Source organism: Astatotilapia calliptera, chromosome 3 (assembly GCF_964374335.1).
Source record: "Astatotilapia calliptera chromosome 3, fAstCal68.1, whole genome shotgun sequence".
Classification (NCBI taxonomy): Eukaryota; Metazoa; Chordata; class Actinopteri; order Cichliformes; family Cichlidae; genus Astatotilapia; species Astatotilapia calliptera.
In genome coordinates this window covers 5,402,567-5,426,107 of record NC_137424.1, presented here as the reverse complement: position 1 = coordinate 5,426,107, position 23,541 = coordinate 5,402,567, and the positions used below count along the sequence as shown (strand labels likewise).

The following is a 23,541-nucleotide window of genomic DNA, read 5'->3' as shown; positions in this document are numbered from 1 at the left end:
CATATTAACTAAATGTCAGGAGAGGAAGTGGACGCAGGCACCAGGATTCTCCCCACAGCCAAGAAGCTAGCCTCTGGTAGCTTCTCAGTTTCACCTGGACGTCGGCCCTCGTTCCCCTTTTCCATCTCTTGAGGGTGAAAGTCCTGCGGGTTGTGAAGAGTAGCACACCAGGGGAGGAAGAGTTTTTCTGTTCAGCTGTTACAGTAGCTCTCCACTGAATCTTTGATGTTAAACCCTTTAAGACGCTTGAACACTGCTAGCACGGCGCCCACAGAAACGCAAAGCAGGAGATGAAGCATCGCTGAATATGTTTCCAAACCAACTTCATTCTAAGCCAAAGACTAGAAAATATGGTGAAGCAAATCTGCCCTTTGGCTTCACCTGCACAGGTGCTGAGGTAGGTCCCTGCGTCGGGAGCAGCGCTGGGCTCTTCCAATCATGGACAAACAGGATCCCACATTCTTGATTTTTAGTTCACAAACACTTGTTGTAGTGACTAACTACTCCTGACATTTTGGAGATGTTTGCTCTTTATAGAGTAAAGTTACAGCGGGATACAAATAACATCAGGCTGATCCTGCCACGATTTGTTCCCTCGATTCAAATCACGGACAAACAGGATCCCACATTCTTGATTTTTAGTTCACAAACACTTGTTGTAGTGACTAACTACTCCTGACATTTTGGAGATGTTTGCTCTTTATAGAGTAAAGTTACAGCGGGATACAAATAACATCAGGCTGATCCTGCCACGATTTGTTCCCTCGATTCAAATCACAGACAAACAGGATCCCACAGCTGTTTATGTTTTTGAACCCATTTTGCACAGAGAGGCATTTTTTGAAAATGACAGCAATGTTGATTAGTATTACAGAAGAAGAAAAAACAACTACCCGTGACGCCTTTGTAAATGGAGGGACAGTAACTGCGTGTGAAACCTGCAGATACTCAGAGTAACAGTATTTTGTCTCTGTCTGCCATTCTGCAATTCATCTCACATAAACAATAACGTGACGTGAAAAAAGGCGCAACCTTTGACGTTGCCAGATGAACTCTGTATTCCTCGTCCGCAAAAAAGGAGTTTTAAAAAAATCTCAGTTTTTGGTGATTTGAAACACTGTTTGGATGAAACAGCTGCGTTTTCAAAAATACCAGTGTAGGTGCGGACGTAGCGTAAAAGATTTAGTAGTTTATTTTCTTACTACCTGTAATTTATTGCAGATTACTTGTATTTGCTTAATTGTTTACTAAATGTTTGAGGTGTGAAATAAACCGCAATGGAGCAAAATATGGGCGTGTGTGGTTGGAGGATGTGTTAGTGCGTGTGCGTGCTGTTCACGCGCCGGGGGGGAGGCGAACGTTTTTCGTGTAAAACAAAGGGGGGCCCAGCAAAAAAAGTTTGGGAACCACTGCTGTAGTGCCATTTTGGGGAGCAGTTAAAGTTGCTATACATCAATACAACCGTTATAGCCCAAATTTTAATAATATGTATGCATTCAGTCCATAGTAACTACATATACATATATACATATACAGCAAAAAGTGCAATAAACTAGAACAAATTGAAAATTGTTTTGTTTTGTATTTTTACATATAGTTGTAGATGTCCGTACAAACAAACAAACAGGCAACCAACACATCACATACACACTCCAAAATAATATAATATAATATAAGCCTGAGAAAACAACCTAGATTTTTCATCAAAAAAGTACAATGTGCAATGGCAACAACACATATGGTTCAGTGTTATTAACTATGATAACAGCAGTAGGTACAAAAGACAATCTATGTCTCTTTGTCTTCACTGCAGGCACTTTATAACGACGACCTGATGGAAGCAGTTGAAAATCATTAAAGAGAGGATGATCTGAACACAACATGACAGAGGTCGCCTTCCTCAGCACCTGCCTGTTATAAAAGTCCACAAGCTGGACCTGAGACCTCCCTGAAATCTTACCAGCCACTTTAACCAGGTTGTTAAGTCTGGTCTTATTATTCAGAGACATATTACCGTACCAAGCAATGATACAGAAAGTTAAAACAGATTCAATAAAACTTTTATAAAAAACGAGTCATCATTGCAGATGAAACATTGAAACCTCTCAACCTCCTTAAAAAGTCTTTGTTGAACCTTTTTCACTGTAGCAGCAAGATGTGACTCAAAGCACAGAGCTTTATCAAGAACAACCCCCAAATACTTATAACTGTCCACCAGTTCAATGGCTGCACATTTACCACTGTTAGCGCAGGATGAGGGGATGTCTCCCTGAAGTCAATAACCATGTCCTTGGTTTTCAAGGTGCTGATCATTAAGAAGGACTGATCACACCACGAAACAAACTCATCCACAACAGGCCCATGGGAATCCTCTTCACCATGAAGGAGGCTTACAATGACTGTGTCATCTGCGTATTTAATGAAATGCCTGTTGGCCTGTGTACTGCGACAGTCATTAGTGTACAAAATATACAGTAGAGGAGAGAGACAACAACCTTGCGGTGAGCCAGTGGAAGAGTTCAGCTGTTTGGAAAAACAGCCGTTCACTCTCACACACTGAGATCTGTCAGTTAAAAAGTTTAAAACCCAACCAACGAGATTAAGATCAAGTGTAAACTGGTTAAGAAGTTTATCAGCTAAAAGATGTGGCTGGATAGTATTAAAAGCTGAAGAAAAATCAATAAATAAGAGCTGAGCATGAGCTTTGGCGCCATCAAGATGGCGATAAAGGAAGTTCAACAGAGTGACCACTGCATCATCAACACGTCTACGAGGCCTGTATGCAAATTGTAGAGGGTCTATAAGCTTCTCTACTTGCTAACTGAGAGTCTGAACTAAAACCAGGAAGACTTATCTTATTACAGTCACTGTAACAGTGACCAGTCATGTGTTTCATGCCTGCCCAGGCCACCCTTAAGTTATTGCTACCCATCTCCGCCTCTACCTTATCCTTGTATTTTACTTTGGCTTTTTTAATTTCTGATCTGATCTCCTTCCTAATTTCTCTAACTTTCAAGATATTCCCTTCAATAAAAGCTTTTTTCCTTTCATGAATCAGCCTCATAAGACCTTTTGAAGACCATGGTTTGTTATTAGGAAAAAAATGGAGATGGTGTCAGTCGCATTCTTAGGATTCGCTTTAGGGTGGATGTAAACAATGGTGACGTTGATCTGTGGGAATTCCCTCGGCAGATAAAACGGCCTCAAAGACACAGAGAGGAGCTCAATGTCAGGCAGACACACTTGTCTACGAACGGTCACATTTTTACACCATTTCTGATTTATATACAAACACACTCCTCCTTGAGATTTCTGGGTAGCTCCGGGGTCTCGATCCAAACGTATGGGAAACCCGAAGCCATTTAGTTCCAGAGAACAATCAGGGTCAGAGTCCTTGAGCCAAGTCTCTGTGAATGCCATTAGACATGTATCCCTGTAGCCACGCAAGTGTGCGACATTCAAATGCAGTTCATCCAATTTACTCCTCAGAGACTGCACATTAGCCAGGATTATTGATGGTAAAGGAATGACTCCAAACAACCGTCAGGATTGCCAATAAAATCATGCGAAATAAAAAACCCATCTTCGTTAAAAGAAGTTCCACAAAACACAAGCCGATGCTATAGAATTTCCTCAGGCAAAAAAATATATATATAAAGGAATAAAAGAATGAAATAAAATAAGTTAAAACACTGACACTGACAGAGAGAGACAACCTGCTGGTCGCCACAAGAGCAGCGCCCCTCTTTCTAGTCTAGTCTAGACTGAGAATGCATCAAGACCACTCACTCACCCTTCCCTCCTGCCTCTCAGCTGCTGAAACTCACAGTTTGTTACCACGGAAGAGTCACTCCTTCATCTGAAATGAAGCCTGATAGTCTGACTGATGCAATATAACATTCAGTCTACACTTTGTTTTTGTGCAAAGATGATAAAGAGGAAATACTAATAACATAAACAAAAATAAATGTCCAATTTAGAAATCTTATTCTTTTTTGCTCTATAAAATAGTTGTTTTTATTTTTCAGTCACTCATCGTAGCAGTAGGATTTACATGAAAATAAAAACAAATTAAGTTTGAGAGAAAAAGTACATTTTTGGCACTCTCTGGGCAACTGACTCAGAGACTCAAATGACTTAAAAAACCCGATTCATTTTGGTGAGTGACTCATTTAAACTCGATTCGGTAAAAAGAATCAAATTTACCATCACTAATACAAATCCCTTTGGAGAAAACAGCTTTAAAATATGTATTGTTAAATTCCAGATGTTTCTTTGCAAGGAAAACTCAGACACTGAAACAATACCACCAGTAACCTCCAACAAATGGAAATGTGGTGTCATTAAAGACATAATAATTTCATTAATACCCAATATCCAGCAAAATATGTAATTTGAACATTTTGTTCCTAACGAAATCAAATGTATATATTGTAGAAGATTAGCCAAATTTATGTAAAATGGCCAGTACATGAATTAAAAATATAAATAAATAAACAAAATCGTATGACTGTGACAAATTTTACACAGTAATTCAGTCTAATAATCCACTCAAATATAAATATAAGTTTAGCTAAAAGCTCTATAGATAAGTCAATCAATAATATAATTCACATTTTAAATGATCATATGTGTTAACGTTTGAATCCTGACCTGAGAGTTTCCACTGCACACTGTGAACTCTTTAGTCCAGCAGACAGAAGCTTCACTCCTGAATCCTGCAGGTCAGAGTTACTCAGGTCCAGCTCTCTCAGACTGGAGGACTGGGAGCTGAGGACTGAGCACAGAGCTTCACAGCTTCTCTCTGACAGGTTACAGCCACCCAGTCTGAAAAACAAAAGATAATCTATAATACTTATGTAAAGTTTGTTATTATATTACATGCCATCTTTTTATTTTTGATGAAACCTTAACATACTAAGATACAACATCATATGGATGAACTTGAATAAAATGTTTTTTTTTAATTATATCTTTATTTGGATTGGACAAGAAAAAACCATCTGCATAGCAGTATATGAATAACATGGGAACAAAGTCCTTCCAGGTTTTAGATTAAGTCCAGGAGAGCAAATGATAAACAAAGTGATCAGCGGGTGCATATTAACCTCCACTAGCTATTACTAGGACAGTTGCTCGCATGCTCTCCCAAAGGAGATATATAGAACACATTACATGGAACTATAAACACAAACTGGGAGGGGTGCCCATGCTGCAATCATTGTGAAGAAATAAGTAAATAAACAAGCAATAGTAATAGAAGTAAACAAACAAACAAAAAACAACCAAGTAATAGTGAGATCAAGTGAAGTCAGCCCTCGTGGGGGTGATGAATTGGATCCAATTGTTCCAACTTTGGTAGAATTTGGCTTTTTGATTTCTTAACAGATATGTAAGTTTTTCCATCCTAAATATCTCTAAAATGATCCCAAACCAGTCGTCTAGGGTAGGCTGGGCTGGGCTTAACCATCTTCTAGTAATTGTTTTTTTACTTGCCACCAAGAGTAATTGCACCAACTTAATCTCACTCCTACATTCCAGAAAGGGGACCAAACCCATGTATAAAACCTTAAAATCTAAAGGTATTTGAACGTTAAAGACTGCACTTAAGGAGACCTGAATGTTTTTTAACTTGGGACAGTCCCAAAAGACATGAAAATGGTTAGCAACAGTCGAGCCGCATTGTCTCCAGCATTGCATATAAGCCCCTTTGTACCTCTCCTGATATGGAGTCTTGAAGTACCTAATAATATTCTTCCAGCCATGTTCCTTCCAGCTCATAGAACTGGACGTGGACCACTGGCAGTACAAAACATTTTCCCACTCCCCCACAGAAATAGCAATCCCTGATTCCCTTTCCCATTTATCCTTAGTGTATAAAGTATTATCCTTGCTGGCACTAGAGAGGGCTTTGTATAGTTTAGAAATAGATTTAGTAGGGGTCATGGTTGTGGCATTTTTCAGGATGAGGAAAAAATGTGACTCAGCATCATTGAAGTCGGACAGTTTGCATTCATGATCAATATATGATCTCAGCTGTAAGTTTCTATGAAAGTTGTATTTTGTCAGGTTGTGATCGTCCCGTAAGGCCTCAAATCTGAGCACAATATTTCTATGAGTAAGAGAGAGGAATGTCGTAAGGCCATAGGATATCCATGCTTCAAAGTTAGAGTCGTGTCTGTTTGGAATAAAATCCGAGTCGAAAGCAACCCACCTGAAGATTTTTAGCATTTTGTGTATCCCACAGATGTTGATTACCTTCTGCCAAACTTGGAGGGTGTGGGTTAACCAGGGGTTCCCCAGCTTTTCCAGCCGGCACATTAGACCCTTATCTGCCATTACAGCTTGTAGGGGGAATCGGTCCAACAGGCTGGACTCCAGTTCCTTCCACCTAGCCGTGTATGTTTTGTTACACCAATATAAGAGGGGGGTTATTTGAGCGACATAATAGTAATTCCTGAGGCAGGGGAGACCCAGTCCTCCCTTTTCCTTGGGGAGCTGGAGGGTAGCATATTTAATCCTTGGCTTTCGGCCCTGCCAGATAAATCTGGAGATCCATTTGTCCCACTCAATAAATTGGTAATCGCTCACTTCTATTGGCAAGTTTCTAAAAAGATAAAGCAGTCTGGGGAGCGTGTCCATCTTGATTGCGGTTACCCGGGAGCTGAGACGCATAAAGGGGACCAGATTCCATCTGTGCAAATCAGCTTTTATACTTGCAGATATTGGCTCGTAGTTTGCCTGAAAGAGCAGCGAGAGGTCCGCAGTCAAATATATTCCCAGGTACTTAATTTTCTCATTATCCCGATTTACTGTAAATTTGAGTAGAGATGTGTAATATTCTCCTAATGTTGTCAGTTGTTTGTCTATAGTGAATGAAACCAGTCTGATCTAAATCGATGAGGTCAGGTAAAAACTTCTCCAGTCTACGAGCAAGAATAGAAGTAAATAGTTTGTAATCCAAGTTAAGGACACTGATTGGTCGATAGTTTCCACATTCTCGTTTATCTTTCCCCTCTTTTGGGATAATTGAAATAGTTGCCTCCCTCCAGGAGGGTGGGATTTCTCCCTCCTGTAGGATGTAGGTAAATGACTTCAGCAATGTGGGGACTAGATCTGCCCTCAGGGTGCGATACCACTGAGAACTGAACCCGTCCGGCCCAACTGCCTTACCTGGTTTTAATCTGGAAAAAGCATTAATTTCTTCCACTAAAATGGGATGTGTTAGAAGCTCATTTTTGAGAGACGGGAGTGAAGGTAATTCTAGAGAGCTAAGAAAGGCATCAGTACAATTCTCCTCCGTAGCATTGGGCTGTGAGTACAGCTCCCTAAAGAAGGTCTCAAAACATTTCTGAATGTCTTCTAATTTTGATTCCAGAATATTAGTCTTGGGGTCCTTGATTTGGTATATCGCACTTTCCTCTAGTTGTTTGCGTAATTTATTTGCCAGATATTTTGCAGATTTCCCTCCTGTCTCATAGTATTTTTGCCTCAAAAAAATTAAGTTATTTTGGGCCTCCTGGGTGTAAATATCATTAATTTCATCCTGTATTTTCATGATATCCTGCTTCACAGTAGGATTTGCGGTGTTTATGTCTTCCTATTCTTTCAACTTTAAATTTACCTGTAGATCTGCTAACTTTTGCCCTTTAACTCTCTTTAAGTGGGAGGCGATAGAAATTAATTTACCTCTCATTACCGCTTTGAGCGTATCCCAAAGAATAGCTGGAGATACCTCTCCTGTGTCATTAACATCTAGAAATTCTTTAATGTCTACCTTTAATTTGGAAACTATGGCAGGATCATTAAGGTGCGATAACAATTTCCACAGTGTGGTACATTTTTTCCTAGCCACCTGCAAAGATAGAGAGATAGGACTGTGGTCAGATAGATCTCTTGTTAATATGTCAGTGTTTAAATGAACCAGAGTAATGAGTGAAATTTCTGGTAGATGCGTAGCGGTCCCTCCATACATCTATTATCCCCATCTCTACCATATAGGAATTGACTTTTCTAGTAAGTGCTGTTACCTGGTTGGTTGGGGAGGAGGAGTCTAGTTTAGGGTCAAGTCTAAAGTTAAAACCCCCCCACAGACAACTATCCCCTGAGAATCCACCAATAAATCAAACCTATTCCTATAGAATAGCCAATCGCTCCCAGGGGGAGCATAAACATTTAAAATTGTGATTTCAGACCCCTCTATCCATTCTGTTATTCTAACCAATCTGCCTTCCTCGTCACAGAGTTCTGAGATATGTTCATAGTTAAGTGTACCAGAGATAAGTGTAGCCACACCCCTCTTGTGTTTGGACTTAACAGAAGAGGAGAATACATATTTAAAACCCTTTCTTTTCAATCTCAAGTGATCTACTTGGTTCATGTGTGTCTCCTGAAGTAATGCAATCTGGGCCTTCTCCTTCCTTAGTTTGGACAGTATCTTATTCATCTTAATCACGTTCAGAACCCCGTTAACATTAAAACAGATTACTTTCACTGACTCACTTCCCATAAAGATATATTAAGTTACCACAGCGCATAAACTCAATAGCAGCAGGCAACCCCCTCTTAAAACAGTAACAAGTGAAAAAAGTTAGGAATGAACTGAAAACATTTGAACATAACTGGAGCTTGAAAGCTCCTAAGCTGGCTTCTGACAGTGGAGCACTTCCACTGACACCCTCACAACTTGAAGGGAAACCCCTTATTACCCCCTGAGTTAGGGGGCTTTCCACTGCGACGTCACTCACAGCACGAGAAGCCCCACCCATTTTAGCTCGACAGTAACCATATTTCACCATGTTGTCCATAGCTAATACATAACATTAAATTCGTTCTCTTCACGTCTGTATACTTGCAGCTTCTCTCTATATCCCGCAGCTCCTCGGATCTGACGCGGACGCCGACCACCAACTCCCCGCCACAGCGGGCATCTTTGTAGTTTTTCTCTGGGGGTTGCCGGTGGTGTAATCACCTTTACCGGCAGGCCCCGACTCGCCAGGTCAGCCGTTGCCTCCTCCACCGTGTTGTAGGTTTTCACTCCTTCGAAAAAAACCTTAAGGCGCGCTGAGTAGAGGGTCCTAAACCGTACATTCTTCTCTTTTAGGACCTTTCGTGCCTCTGCATACTCCTTCCTCAAAGCCATGATCTCAGGGGGGTAATCGTGGTCGAGGTTGATCTTGCTGGAATTCAACATAAAACCTTTCTTTTGCCAAGCGAGCCTCAGCACTTCTTCTTTAACCGTGAAGCACAGGAATTTTACCAGGATCGATCTGGGTTGGGAGCCGTCCGGAGGGAGTAACGATAACGCTCTGTGTGCTCTCTGAATTTGTAACGGTGTTGATGGTGGGATGGCGAGATTCTCCCGGAGTAGCTTCTCCACAAAGTGGGCCATAGATGGAGCTCCCGATTCTTCTCCCTCCGGCACCCTGTACAGTCTGAGCGACTCCCTCCTCGAGTAAGCCTCCAGTGATGTTAGTTTTGTTTGAAACTTTTCCTGCATGCTTTCTTCCATTTGCGCAACATCTCTAAAGTTAGAAATATCCTGTCTCAGAGTGACGCTGAAAAACTAGTTCATGCATTTATTACTTCCAGGCTGGACTATTGTAATTCGTTATTATCAGGATGTCCAAAAAACTCCCTGAAAAGCCTTCAGTTAATCCAAAATGCTGCAGCAAGAGTACTGACAGGGACTAGAAAGAGCGAGCAGATTTCTCCTGTATTGGCTTCCCTTCATTGGCTTCCTGTTAAATCCAGAATTGAATTCAAAATCCTGCTCCTCACATACAAGATCTTAAATAATCAGGCCCAATCTTATCTTAATGACCTTGTAGTACCATATCACCCCATTAGAGCACTTCGCTCTCACACTGCAGGCCTACTTGTTGTTCCTAGAGTATTTGAAAGTAGAATGGGAGGCAGAGCCTTCAGTTTTCAGGCCCCTCTTCTGTGGAACCAGCTTCCAGTTTGGATTCAGGAGACAGACACTATCTATACTTTTAAGATTAATCTCATATTTCCATTAAAAGTGTTGAATTTGACTGTTTGATGTTCTTTATGATCTCTGGCACCAGTTCATCTGTAGGCTGAGCTCAATCCATCCATTTAGTGAAATTATGTTTAAAGGTCTCCTTGTTTTCTGAGCGTGCACAGATCCTGAAGCAGAAAGCCTGGGTTAATAGAGAAATGATCATCACTGTGATGATGCTCATCATCTCTGACTGGGATTTGAGGTTTTGTCAAAGCAGCAAAGAAAGCCTGGCTATGTTGGACTGGGTGTGGAAGCAGCTCCCAGTTTGAGTTCAGGAGACAGACGCCCTCTCTACTTTGAAGATCAGCTTCAAACTTTCCTTTTTGCTAAAGCATATAGTTAGGGCTGGGCCAGGTGACCCTGAATCCTCCCTTAGTTATGCTGCAATAGACGTAGGCTGCCGGGGATTCCCATGATGCATTGAGTTTTTCCTTTCCAGTCACCTTTGTCACTCACTATGTGTTAACAGACCTCTCTGCATTGAATCATATGTGTTATTAACCTCTGTCTCTCTTCCACAGCATGTCTTTATCCTGTCTTCCTTCTCTCACTCCAACCAATCACAGCAAATGGCCCCGCCCCTCCCTGAGCCTGGTTCTGCCAGAGGTTTCTTTCTGTTAAAAGGGAGTTTTTCCTTCCCACTGTCGCCAAAGTGCTTGTTCATAGGGGGTCATGTGATTGTTGGGTTTTTCCTCTGTATTTATGAAGTGCCTTGAGGTGACTTTTGTTGTGATTTGGCGCTATATAAATAACATTGAATTGCATTGTTAGTATCTCAGACAAAATCTCGTCTGTGTTCTGGAGCTTATCTTTGTGTTCTGCAACCCTGGTTTCCACATCATTAAGCCGCGCATTGGCTTTATCCAACTCACCCCTTATTTCCACCAGTTGCGCTTTCGTGTCTTTTCGAAATTCTTTCACCTCTTTCCCAACGCCTCTCAGTTCTTTCAGTATCAGCGTCAAACTTGCTGGGTCAACCTCATCTTCTGTCCCAGAATCCTCGCGGCTAGGAGTGGGAGAGTGGCCTCGGCTAGCCCTATAGGGGCTAACGTTAGCCCCTTCTGTTAGCTGCACATTGCCATCTTCCACGTTTTCAAACGTTAACTTCTTAGCGATTTTGTTCTTTCTGGACATCATTTAAACCCCTTTTTCCTCTTTATGTGCACTTAGATAGTGTATTAATTTACTTGGGGCAGTTTTAATAAGTTTCAGTCGAGAGCTCTCGTACTAGGTGTCCATCCCCACGAGCGCCGGAACCGGAAGCCTTGAATAAAATGTTTAATTGGTTCATTTAAAAAAAACAAAATGTCAATTGATCTGACCTCAGAGTATTTAGTTTACAGTTTAAACTTTGTAGTCCAGCAGACAGAATCTTCACTCCTGAATCCTGCACATTTTTGATACTCAGGTCCAGCTCTGTCAGAGTAGAGGACTGAGAGCTGAGCATTGAGGACACAGCTTCACAGTTTTCCGCTAGAAGTTCACAGACGTTGAGTCTGAAAATGAAAACATGAACAAAGACTGATGTTAAAGTGTAATCAGGGTGCAATAACTAATCTTATATTTTAAGAATCCTTGTTGTTTTATGCTGAGCAGATGTGGTACGAAACAACAGTAAATTGATCAAGTTTACCTCTACTGTTTAAATTGCTGGATTTATTTTCTCAGTTAAAAACAAAACAAAACAAACAAACAAAAGAAAAAAGAATACAAATCGGTCAGACCTCAGAATATTCAGTTTGGCGTGTGGACTCTCCACTGCAGCAGACAGAAGCTTTACTGCTGAAGCCTTCAGGCTGTCGGTACTCAAGTCCAGCTCTCTCAGACTACAGGACTGGGAGCTGACCACTGACAACAAATCTGTACAGTCTTCCTCTGACAGGTTACAGCTGCTCAGCCTGAAAAAAATAACAAGAACAACAAGACAATAATATTTATTATCAAATAAAATCTCTTTATATGTTGAATCTAAGTAATCAAATGTGTACAAATGAGTACACTACAATGCACAATTAAATAAAAAAATGTTCAAGAATTTAAGTGTAACAGAAGAAAAATATTTCAAATTAAACACAATTATTCCAATGTATGTAAATGGAAACCAGTGAAGACCAGGTTGATTTAGTGACAGTAGTTCAGTGTATGCTGGCACAGGCCTGTGAGTACTGCAGTATTACACTTACTACAGTACTGCTGGTCACTTTATTAATTCTAATATGTGTGATTACTGTAAATGTAGTTATAAATAATGTATCACATCCTGGACTCTCATTTCATTTTCTGTCTAAAAGCTGCTTTGGCTCATTCCCCTTTAAAGCCCCGCTCTCCCTAAAGGCCAACTTTATTTTGATTGGATGATTTCATAAAGCACGCTGAAGGGCAGTAGCCAGTTATCATGAGCTCCATCTCCTCAACCTTCTGGTTTAGAAATTATAAGAAACTGTATACCTCATAAAAACCCGTCTTGATCCATGCTCAATCATCCAGGTTAGTAAATCCCAAAAGTTGATTCTGTTCATCTGGACGTAGCGCTTTCAGTGGGAGAAACATTTCGTCACTCATCCAGGTGACTTCGTCAGTCTCAGCTGACTTCTGGTTTCCAACCCTATAAAAAGTACATTTGCATAATGACTGAAACCAGCCCACTGAAGGAACAATAAGGCTGGGAGGTCAGTTCCTTGACCATTAGGTTTGAGTCATTATGCAGATGTACTCTTTATAAGATTGGGGAAAGCTGCAGTCAGCTGAGCCTGAAGAAGTCATCTTGATGAGTGACAAAATGTTTCTCCCGCTGAGAGCGCTACGTCCAGATGAACAGAATCAAACTTTGGGGGCTCATAAAATCATGATTAGAAATCTTCTCAGATGTATTTTTACATTTTAGATCCACAGCAACAAAGTTCACAGCAGGATGTCTCTGTTCAGTAATTATTATGCCCATTACCTGCAAACTGTGAGGTACGCAGGTAATGTCAGGTAAACACTAGCTGTCTGAAACTGTTCCTGTTAAATGTGTGTATAAAGGAAATAAGCTGAAATACAGAGACTGGGTGGATCTGTGCTTTGACTTTGACACCAAAAATTTCTTCCTGTTAAAAGGGAGTTTTTCCTTCCCACTGTCGCCAAAGTGTTTGCTCATAGGGGGTCATATGATTGTTGGGTTTTTCTCTGTATCTATTACTGTACGATCTACTGTACAATATAAAGCGCATTGAGGCGACTGTTGTGATTTGGCGCTATATAAATAAAATTGAATTGAATTGAATTACATCCCATTTCAGGTACCTAGAACCTGAACCTTCTCTGGAAACCTGGGACGCTGGCGGGTTTCTCTTGCTTACCTATCTGCTCATCCTCTTTCTTTCTGCTCGCATGATGATTTCCTGGTTGAGTTTGTAAAGACTTTTGCTCAGGACCTTCTTGCTGTGCGGCAACAGTGCTAACCACCGTCCGCTGTATGTTTTTCAGTCATTAAATCAAACCATGAAAGATCAGCTTGCTTCTCGTGATGAACCTGTCTGTTTTCGATTCCACACCAGGGTCTGCCCACTGGAAAGTTCAGGGATAAGGGTGGAGGATACTCACACAAACATAAAAACCCAGATTGCAACTCCAACTCTCTGTTCTAGTTAACCAGACCTTTCAGGCTCTTGTTCAATTAGAACCTCATGGAGTCTGAGTTAGCGAGACAGTTAAACATCCCTCTATGCCCCCTTAATCCGCCCATTCCCACTAAGTCATTAAATAACCGAGTGTCCCCTCACATAACTCAGCGCACAGAGCCTGTCACCCCTGGCAATCACAAGAAAACACTTACCTTTTTTGCTTTTCATGCACCTCACAAACCACTCATACTCGGGTTTCCTTGGCTAGAATTACATAACCCCCACTTAGACTGGTCAGGTCAGAGGGTAATCAGTTAGAGTCTGTTCTGTCATTCAAATTGCCTTGTTTCTGCCCGTCCACCGGAACCTGTGGAACCATCAACCAACACTGAGACTGTTTTAGATCTCTCCTCTGTGCCCACCAAATGTCATGATCTTCAGGAAGTATTTAGCAAAAGTAAAGCGCTTTCACTGCCACCTCACAGACCACATGACTGCACCATAGAACTACTCTCTGGCTCCACCCGGCCTTCTAGCTGGCTGTATAACCTGCTTAGACCTGAGTGTGCGGCTATGGAAAAGTACATTAAGGAATCCCTCGGTGCAGGCATAATCCAACGATTGTCATCTCAAGTTGGAACTTCTTTTTTGTGGGGAAAAAGGATGGCTCTCTCTGGCCATGCATTTACTTCAGGGGCCTCAGTGATATTACCATCAAGAATAAGTACCTATTACCTCATTAGCTCTGCTTTCAGGCCATTTCACAGTGCCACTGGGTTTACAAAACCCCACCTCCGCAACGCTTACCACTTTTTCCAGATCAATCAGGGAGACAAGTGGAAGACCGTTTTAAACATGCCATTGGGGGACTACGAGTATTTGGTCATGCCGCCTGGGTTAACTAATGCTCCCGCAATGTTTCAAGATTAGTTAACGATGTCCTCCGGGACTTCCTTGACAGGTTTGTATTGGTGTATCTGGATGATATCCTCATTTTTCCCAAAACCTGCGAGGAACATCAGTCTCATGTCCATGCTATTTTTCCAACGTTTGCTGGAGAATAAACCTTATGTCAAAGCAAAAAAGTGTGAATTCCATTCCTCATCAATAACTTTTTTCAGTTACATTTTGGCACGGGGGCAGGTGAAGACGGATCTGGCAAATGTGAAAGCTTTCACAGAGTGGCCTACCCCTTGTACCCATTGTAGATTCAAGAAGCATCTCCAATGGGTTTTGGGAATAGCAAATTTTTATAGACTGTTCATTTTCAACTATAGTCAGGTAGCTGCACCACTCAAGTCTCAGCATGCATCTGGTCCCCCAAAGCTGAAACTGCATTCACCAAACTTAAGTATCTGTTCACCACGGCACCTTTTTGGTTCACCCTGATCACAGTTATCATTGCAAAGGTGGACACATCAGAAATTGGAGCAGGGAGAGGTAAATGATGCCAAGTGAAAGAGAATGCTTTGGGGGGGGGGGGGGGTCATGCTGCTTTCATGGTCTGTGTGAGCGGCGGTGGTTTCCCACTAGACTCTGGTTTCTGCCTTTGGGTGAAGCCTGGTCAGCCTGTCCATTGTCCACACCTGACAGTAATCTACTAGGCTGAATATAACATCAGCACTCCCAATAACTCTGCTAACCTCCTAATCCTCGGATCATCTACTCACCCTTGCAGTTCAGTCACGTTTTCCTGGATGCTGGTCTTCTTGATTCACTCACAGCCACATTAATGCCTTTCGTCTCTTAGACTTACTGGACCACTTTGCCTGGATTCAAAGCTAACAAGTACTCACCCAGACCTCACCACCTGCCTTCCCCAAGTTGCTTTCCGACTGCTGACAAGTAAATGGTAAATGGACTGATTCTTATATAGCGTTTTTCTACTCTCCCGGAGTACTCAAAGCGCTCTATACAACATGCCACATCCACCCAATCACACCCATTCTCACAAACACTTTATCTGAACTTAGTGCTTTCTAAGTACATTCACGCACATTCATACTCTGATGGATGCATCGGAGAGCAAGTTGGGGTTAGTATCTTGCCCAAGGATACTTGACATGCAGACTGGAGGAGCCAGGGATCGAACCACCAACCTTCTGATCAGTAGGTCAGATCAGACCAGCTTTACCTCCTGAGCTACAGAAACCCCAAATAAGACATTGAAGATAACCTTGTTCACTTACTGTAACCTCCACCAGTGATCTTTCTGATGCTGCTCTACCTCTGTTACAGTGACTCAGATTACCATCAACCAAGACCCATTTCCGGAAACCTACCATAGAGCCCACTTCATGCTCACAGCTTCAAGTGCTTGACTTCCACCATAGTTCACAGTTCATGTTAAAAAATTCCAAGTGTCAAGTTCCTGTGTGTAAATAAAGCCTTGACGTCTAGTAATATTCAGTTCCTTCACCTTTGTCTGTATTTTGGGTTCACCATGTTGTTCTGGCCACACCGAGGTAACAGATTTATATTTGAAAAACAGAGAGACATGGGGGATTGCAATAAAGATGAGACACAAACCAGACCTTAAAATAAGAACATCTGAAAACGATGTAGGTGCAGTCTGGTAGCTCAAGTATTTGCTTTAAAAAACAGAGCTAGACTCCTGGTTGTTGGAGACAAGTGAAAAACTTGAGGATAATAAACCTGACAGAGGGGCTGAAGGATCAGAGCTCATGTTCTTATAGGCTGGATCTGGATTGTGCTTTGATTCGAGTTGAAGACAAAAATATTTCAGAAATGCTGACATGTCCTGCTGGAGAGAAATATTTAAAGTATCATGACTATTTTAGTGACTATTTTTTAATTTTTCTAAAGTGGTAGTGTTCTTTGAACTGAGCACCTCTGATTTATTTCCCATGATTTTAAGAATGAAGCGATGAGTTCATGTTTACTTACTAGAGATGGACCGATCCGATATTACGTATCGGTATCGGTCCGATACTGACCTAAATTACTGGATCGGATATCGGAGAAAAATAAAAAATGTAATCCGATCCATTAAATATCACGAAAGCACCTCACAAAACTTGCAACACGCTGTAACTCACCTCAGAACGTTAGCACGTCGGAGCAGTGGCTGTGGCATGCGGGACCTGTCGTGGTCTGGATAGCATGTGGAGCTTCGCTAGCAACCTGGCATTTCATCTCCGACAAAGTTATCCCCGAGAGAAGTACAGCAAGTGTGTAAGTCCATCTCTGAATGTTTGTAAAGCATTCCTGCGTTAAGCTTAACAAGCGACTGCCTCTCGCTCTCCGGCTGCTACTTCAATCGTGAAACTGATCAGCTGATCGGCTTTTCTGTCGTGAGTCCGTCTCTCTTGTTTGTTTTTGGTCCACTTTGCACCAGAAAGAGCAAACCAGCGGCTGAACAACAGCAGCACGTTTAAGCTTGATAAGCTGTTGTTAGAATTTATTTAATATTTCTTTCTACTCAAGGATCTTTTTCTACGTAGCTGACGCTGGTAACTGTGCAGGGGCGGATCTAGCAAAGTTTAGCCAGGGGGGCCGATAGGGCATGAACAGGGAAAAGGGGGCACAAAGACATACTTTTCTTTCTTATTCTCATTTAAAATGTCTAGCTTTTAATAAATAATTATCTGACACCCAAAGTTTTAATTTGATGTAAAATGAATAGAAGTCAATTACTGTATATAGTGACTATTAAGTCTAATATATATACCCTAGTAAGCTATAGTACTTTTTCCTTTGGGAAGGTACCATCTGTGCAGTCTGCAATTTTGTTGAAGAAAGATGTTGAATCTATTTAATATTTCTTGAAAAATAATTGATTTCTGTGCATTTTTTTTCACACTGCATCAAATTAAGGTTGATTACGTCGATTAAGCATCATGAGGTGGCGCGTGAGGGGTGGTTCCCTATTTTTTATTTATTTATTTTTGTTGTTGCTGGGAGTTGGAACCCTATTAGTTAGGTTGCTTAATATTTACGCTAAGTACTCTTTAAAATACCAGAATAGGGAGGATGGTGTAGGTCTAAGTTTATTAGATTGATCAGTATTGCTGAACTATGAAATATTTTTTTTGTATACAGGTATAACAGAATAGCTTTAGTGTAGTTGTTGTTTTAAACTTGAGTATGAACTTATACAAAATGCAGCAAGATATTTAAAAACCAGTTTTGTTGATTAAAAAACACTATATCGGATTCATATCGGTATCGGCAGATATCCAAATTTATGATATCGGTATCGGTATCGGACATAAAAAAGTGGTATCGTGCCATCTCTATTACTTACAGAGCTTTGTTGGAGGCTTTGACCACTGGCAGCAGCCTCAGAAGAGCCTCCTCTGAAGCAGAGTATTTCTTCAGGTCAAACTCATCCAGATCTTCTTCTGATGACAGTAAGATGAAGACCAGAGCTGACCACTGAGCAGGAGACAGTTCATCTGTGGAGAGACTTCCTGATCTCAGGGACTGTTGGATCTCCTCCACTAGAGAACGATCATTCAGTTCATTCAGACAGTGGATCAGATTGATGCTTTTCTCTGCAGACAGATCCTCACTGAGCTTCTCCTTGATGTAGTGGACTGTTTCCTGATTGGTCTGTGAACTTCTTCCTGTTTGTGTCAGCAGACCTCGTAGGAGACTCTGATTGGTCTGCAATGAAAGACCCAGGAGGAAGCGGAGGAACAAGTCCAGGTGTCCATTTGGACTCTCTAAGGCCTTGTTCACAGCACTCTGGTGGAGAGATGGTTTAAACCACCAGGAGGTTGTTTGTTGTTGTTCCAGCAGATTGAGTCCAGAGTTGATGAAGGTCAGATGGACATGAAGAGCAGCCAGAAACTCCTGAACACTCAGATGGATGAAGCAGAACACCTTGTCCTGGTACAGTCCTCTCTCCTCTTTAAAGATCTGTGTGAACACTCCTGAGTACACTGAGGCTGCTCTGATATCGATGCCACACTCTGGCAGGTCTGATTCATAGAAGATCAGGTTTCCTTTCTGCAGCTGATCAAAAGCCAGTTTTCCCAGAGACTCCATCATCTTCCTGCTCTCTGGACTCCAGTGTGGATCTGTTGCACGTCCTCTATTATACTTGACCTTCTTCACTTTGGCCTGAACCACCAGGAAGTGGATGTACATCTCAGTCAGGGTGTTGGGCAGCTGTCCTCCCTCTCTGGTTTCCAGCACATCCTCCAGAACTGTAGCAGTGATCCAGCAGAAGACTGGGATGTGGCACATGATGTGGAGGCTTCGAGCTTTCTTGATGTGGGAGATGATCCTGCTGGCCTGCTCCTCATCTCTGAATTGGTTCCTGAAGTACTCCTCCTTCTGTGGGTCAGTGAACCCCCTGACCTCTGTCACCCTGTGAACATACTCAGGGGGGATCTGGTCTGCTGCTGCAGGTCGTGTGGTTATCCAGAGGCGAGCAGAGGGAAGCAGTTTCCCCCTGATGAGGTTTATCAGCAGCACATCCACTGAGGTGGACTTTCTAGGGTCAGTTAGGATTGTAGTTTTGTGGAAGTCCAGAGGAAGTCGACACTCATCCAGACCATCAAAGATGAACACAACCTGGAAGTCTTCAAAGCTGCAGATTCCTGCTTCTTTGGTTTCAGTAAAGAAGCGATGAACAAGTCCCACCAAGCTGAACTTTTCCTCTTTCAGCACATTCAGCTCTCTGAAAGTGAATGGAAATATGAACTGGATGTCCTGGTTGGCTTTGTCTTCAGCCCAGTCCAGGCTGTATTTCTGTGTTAAGACCGTTTTCCCAATGCCAGCCACTCCCTTTGTCAGCACTGTTCTGATCAGGTCCTGTCTTTTGGGTGAGTCTTTAAAGATGTCTTCATGTCTGATTGTTGTTTCAGGTCTGTGTGGTTTCCTGGATGCTGTTTCAATCTGTCTGACCTCATGTTCATCATTGACCTCTGCAGTCCCTCCCTCTGTGATGTAGAGCTCTGTGTAGATCTGATTCAGAAGGGTTGGGTTTCCTGCTTTAGCGATGCCCTCAAACACACACTGGAACTTCTTCTTTAAGAGAGACTTGAGTTTAGGCTGACACTTCTGAAGAGCATCTGAATCAAAAAAAGGAAAAAAAGAAGGAAAAATACAAATCTGGTCTGAAGGAGCTATGTGATGTACTTTGGCCTTTATTTAACCTATCAAGTTTTTAATATACTCATTCTACCAGAAATCAAAAAGGGGCTTCAGGAATTCCTAAATGTATTTCCTGAAAAAAGCCACGTTAAATGTTTTGAACCTCCACATCTGCATTGCTTTGCAGCTTTTCATATGTACCTGATGCCAACATGTGCAGGCTAAACAGGTTTCTGCTTTCTGTGCCTCTTCTCCAAACTTTGTAACCAAAAATAACAACATTGAAGTGTCATAACGTTCCCCACTGCTATGTTATTTAAAGAAGCATCTGAGAGAGATTCAGTAATTCACATTTAATTCTTCTCGTAATTTACAATGGCAAAAGATAATGTAAACCCTTTCTGGCCACAATTTGCTTTATTATATGTAAATGTGGCATTTTTTTCATTAAACATTTAAGTCAAATGACCGATGCTTAAAGAGTGTCCTCTTGTTAGAGAAACACTGTGACTTTTCTTTTTTAAGGCAATCAGTTTGCATGGTTTTTAAAAGTAAAGAACACTTGTGTTTAATTAAATACAGATCACATTAGATCTAAGTAGTTTCACACGTTTATGACGATCATCAAAATTCCTCCATGTAGTTTAGAAAATAAATTTGCAGGCATGTAACAAATCCAAACATTCGTCGTAGAATGACGTTCTTGCCCTCTCCTTTTTCTTACAATGAATTCTGAGGTTTCACTTTCACATCTCAACAAACTGCAAGGTGACCATTTTTATTCATGGTATATGATGCATGACCTCACCTTGTTGAGCAGATGGATCAGAGTTCAAACGCAGCTGAGAGAAAAGAGAAGGATCTTTGATCTGAAGATGTTTGATTGTTATCTTGCATGCTTTGTCTCCTTTTTTCCTCACTGTGTCGATCAAGCTGCGTGCCTTGTCTGCTCTGAGTGGGTTCCCCTCCAGTATCGATTCTTCCTCCAACTTATTTAAGATACCATCACTTACAAGGGCCTCAAGGAGCAGTTTAAGGATTTCTATTGTTACCCTCCAGACAAAGGCTGACCGTACCCTGGCAAGCTCCTCCTCTACAGGAAGAAGAAAGAGACATAAACATGCTTCTCAGTCGAAATCATGTGAAAAATACAGTGGAACCCCGACTTACGAATACCCCATTTAACAAAAAATTCAAGTTACGAAGGCAATGAACGGCAATATTTCTGCCCATGGTACGGCAAAATGCCGGTGTAACGAAATCCGCTGGCTCTGATTGGCTGAGCCTACAATGCCCACAAGGCCTTCCGAATCATGTGACAACCCCTTGGCTTCCGTACTCGTGCTTCGCTGTTCCACTTGAACGACATATTGTTGTTCTAGTTAGCAATTAGCCTATCGTTCAGCATCACCTCACTCAAAAGGTGCAATGGCTGTTTCGACTTAAGAAAATTTTCGACTTACGAAAGACCCTCGGGAACGGATTAATTTCGTAAGTCGGGGTTCCACTGTATTTTAACTTTGTTCAATTAACACTTCAACATCTCATCAACAAATACTAAATTTTAGGGTGTGTAGGGTTAAAATGATGCCAGCTTAAAATGAAACTGAAGAAAAAATTGAAACTGAAAAATAATGAAAAATATGAAAAACAAAATCTTGTCATTCATATCCTGCATTCCAGATTAAGTTTAAAATAAGAACGAGTGCAAGTACGAACGTGAGAATTATGTATATTGTAATAGGTATATTGTACCTAAATGATAGTATATTGTACAAACATGAAAAGTATATTGTTAGAACTATATCTAATATTGTTAGAACAATAGTATACTATAATAATAAACTTTTCACGTTATAATGTGACATAGCTCTATTTTTCTTTTGCCTGGGTGGCGGCTCTACGCTTCCGTACTACGCTTCTGTATCCAACACTTTTCAATGTGGCCTCACAAAATTATTATGACTACAACAACCATGAAAAGAGTTGGATGGACATTGCTACTCAATCACAGCTGCCTGGTCAATGTTTTTCATTAGTAATTTAGCAAAGTTGATGGTGTGTGTGTCTGTAAGACAGAGAGAGGGAGAGCGAGGGACAGATTTTGTATGATAAGCTTCATGTTATGAAGGCACAGTTTGAGCACTCGGGTCGCATCAGAGCATCAGGCCATATAGTGTGAGACCCTGCATCGTGACCTATGAACTTCTAACCTCTGCGATTTAATTGTACAGTTTGAGCAGGAGCTGAATAACGCGACTGAAAAAAAAAAATCGCACAGTGTTTGCCCAGCTTAATGCAGACTGTTTAAACTAAACAAGCTGCTGTTTCACATAATAAACCCTGTCAGCTGCAGTATTGTCTTCTGTTTTAACAGTTAAAGCAGTAGAGACGAGCTGTTTGCATGTGCGTGGAACTCTAGCGTCATTAACCATGCTAGCTGTTAGCTTATAGCTCACGCTAGCTAACCAGCGAGCAGTTAAAAGTACAGCTGAAGCTGCACAAAATACCCACAAACTTATCTCACTACAACGTAGCGCCGAAAATATGACTCGCAGCTCCAGCTCGACACAGCGTCTGCAACATAAGACTGACATCCAGCTAACCACAGCTAAAGGATATTTAGAGAAAACTTACTGTTTCCTCAGGTTACATGAACTGAGTTGTTTCACGCTGAAAAGTTGGTTTGTTTTGGCTCTCACTGAAGACATAGCTGCTCTTTTGTGCTGCTTTTAAGCGAAACATTCTTTGTATGTGAGAAAAATGCTGTTCATCCTCTTCAGCTCTAGCGTAGACAACTGGCTTTGCCATGTTTTCATGTGTGTCTTCTTTCCGTGCGTCCGCTACTTTGAAACGCTTGGGCTGCTCTGCCCGCCACAGTTTCAAGCTGGTCATGTGACTGCATGGCCACATCTGATTGGTAAAAAAGTTACCGGAAACTCCACTGGCGGCATGTTATCTAATGTGTTAAACAAATTATTTTTTTTAAAGTAACGAGTCAAATTTTGGAAATGTAGCAGAGTAAAAGTACTGTTACTTCTTCACAAATGTACTCAAGTAAAAGTAAAAAGTATCGTGCAAAAAGGGTACTTTAAAAGTAAAATTTTTTTCCAAAGACTTACTCAAGTAAATATAACGGAGTAAATGTAACTCGTCACTACCCACCTCTGCAGACGGGCAAGTATACAGGTATACTATGAACAAATATACATATATAAAGATGAAGCACTGTGAGGTAAACAGATCTACAGAGTGCTATGAAAATATCTACAGTAGTGGAAGCGTAGCTCTCTGAACAGACTATAACAGTGTAGGCACTATAACAGAGACTACACCATGTCAGTGTCCTAAAACTACAGCAGTAACCAACGTGGTGAATGTTGATAATGAAAGGATCATGGTCACTGGGAGGAGGAGTGTAGAAGGGTTAGGTGAGTGTGGATGGAAAGGCTCAGCGGGGACTGAGTTCAGTAGGGTGACAGCTGTGGGGAAGAAGCTGTTCCTAAACCTGCTGGTTTTAGTCTGAAGGCTCCTGTAGCGCCTCCTGGAGGGGAGGAGGAGCTGGAAGAGTTTATTGGCAGTATGAGAGGAGTCTGAGAATGATGCATACTCGGCGTAGAAATCTCTTTTTGAGCGTTGTGTGATGGAGAACTTTGCTTTGTGTAATGTTATAAATACTTGGATAATCCTCAGAGTCTCTGGACTTTTACTTAGAGATATTATATTCAGTCCTGTGGATAGTTATATATTTAAAAATATATGATCCTCTCTGGTTACTCTCCTATGAATGACTCTGAATCACTTAATGGTAAATAACACACTATTTGCAAATTTGCAAACTGT

General features: G+C 41.4%; 2 protein-coding genes across 2 annotated transcripts in view; both read right to left on the bottom strand.

The window, feature by feature from the left end:
- Positions 1-23,541, bottom strand: part of LOC145424529 (uncharacterized) — a 192,386-nt gene that overhangs the window by 26,103 nt on the left and 142,742 nt on the right. The window lies entirely within an intron of this gene.
- The window catches only part of LOC145419325 (NLR family CARD domain-containing protein 3-like), a 30,985-nt gene continuing 8,908 nt past the window's right edge, over positions 1,465-23,541 (bottom strand). Inside the window, exons 4-8 of the mRNA XM_080297040.1 lie at positions 20,507-20,791; positions 17,900-19,676; positions 11,752-11,925; positions 11,350-11,523; positions 1,465-4,827 (exon numbers count right to left, since the gene is read on the bottom strand). Coding sequence (XP_080153166.1) covers positions 4,635-4,827; positions 11,350-11,523; positions 11,752-11,925; positions 17,900-19,676; positions 20,507-20,791 — 2,603 coding nt within the window. The 3' untranslated portion in view covers positions 1,465-4,634. The remainder of the gene's footprint in view (positions 4,828-11,349; positions 11,524-11,751; positions 11,926-17,899; positions 19,677-20,506; positions 20,792-23,541) is intronic.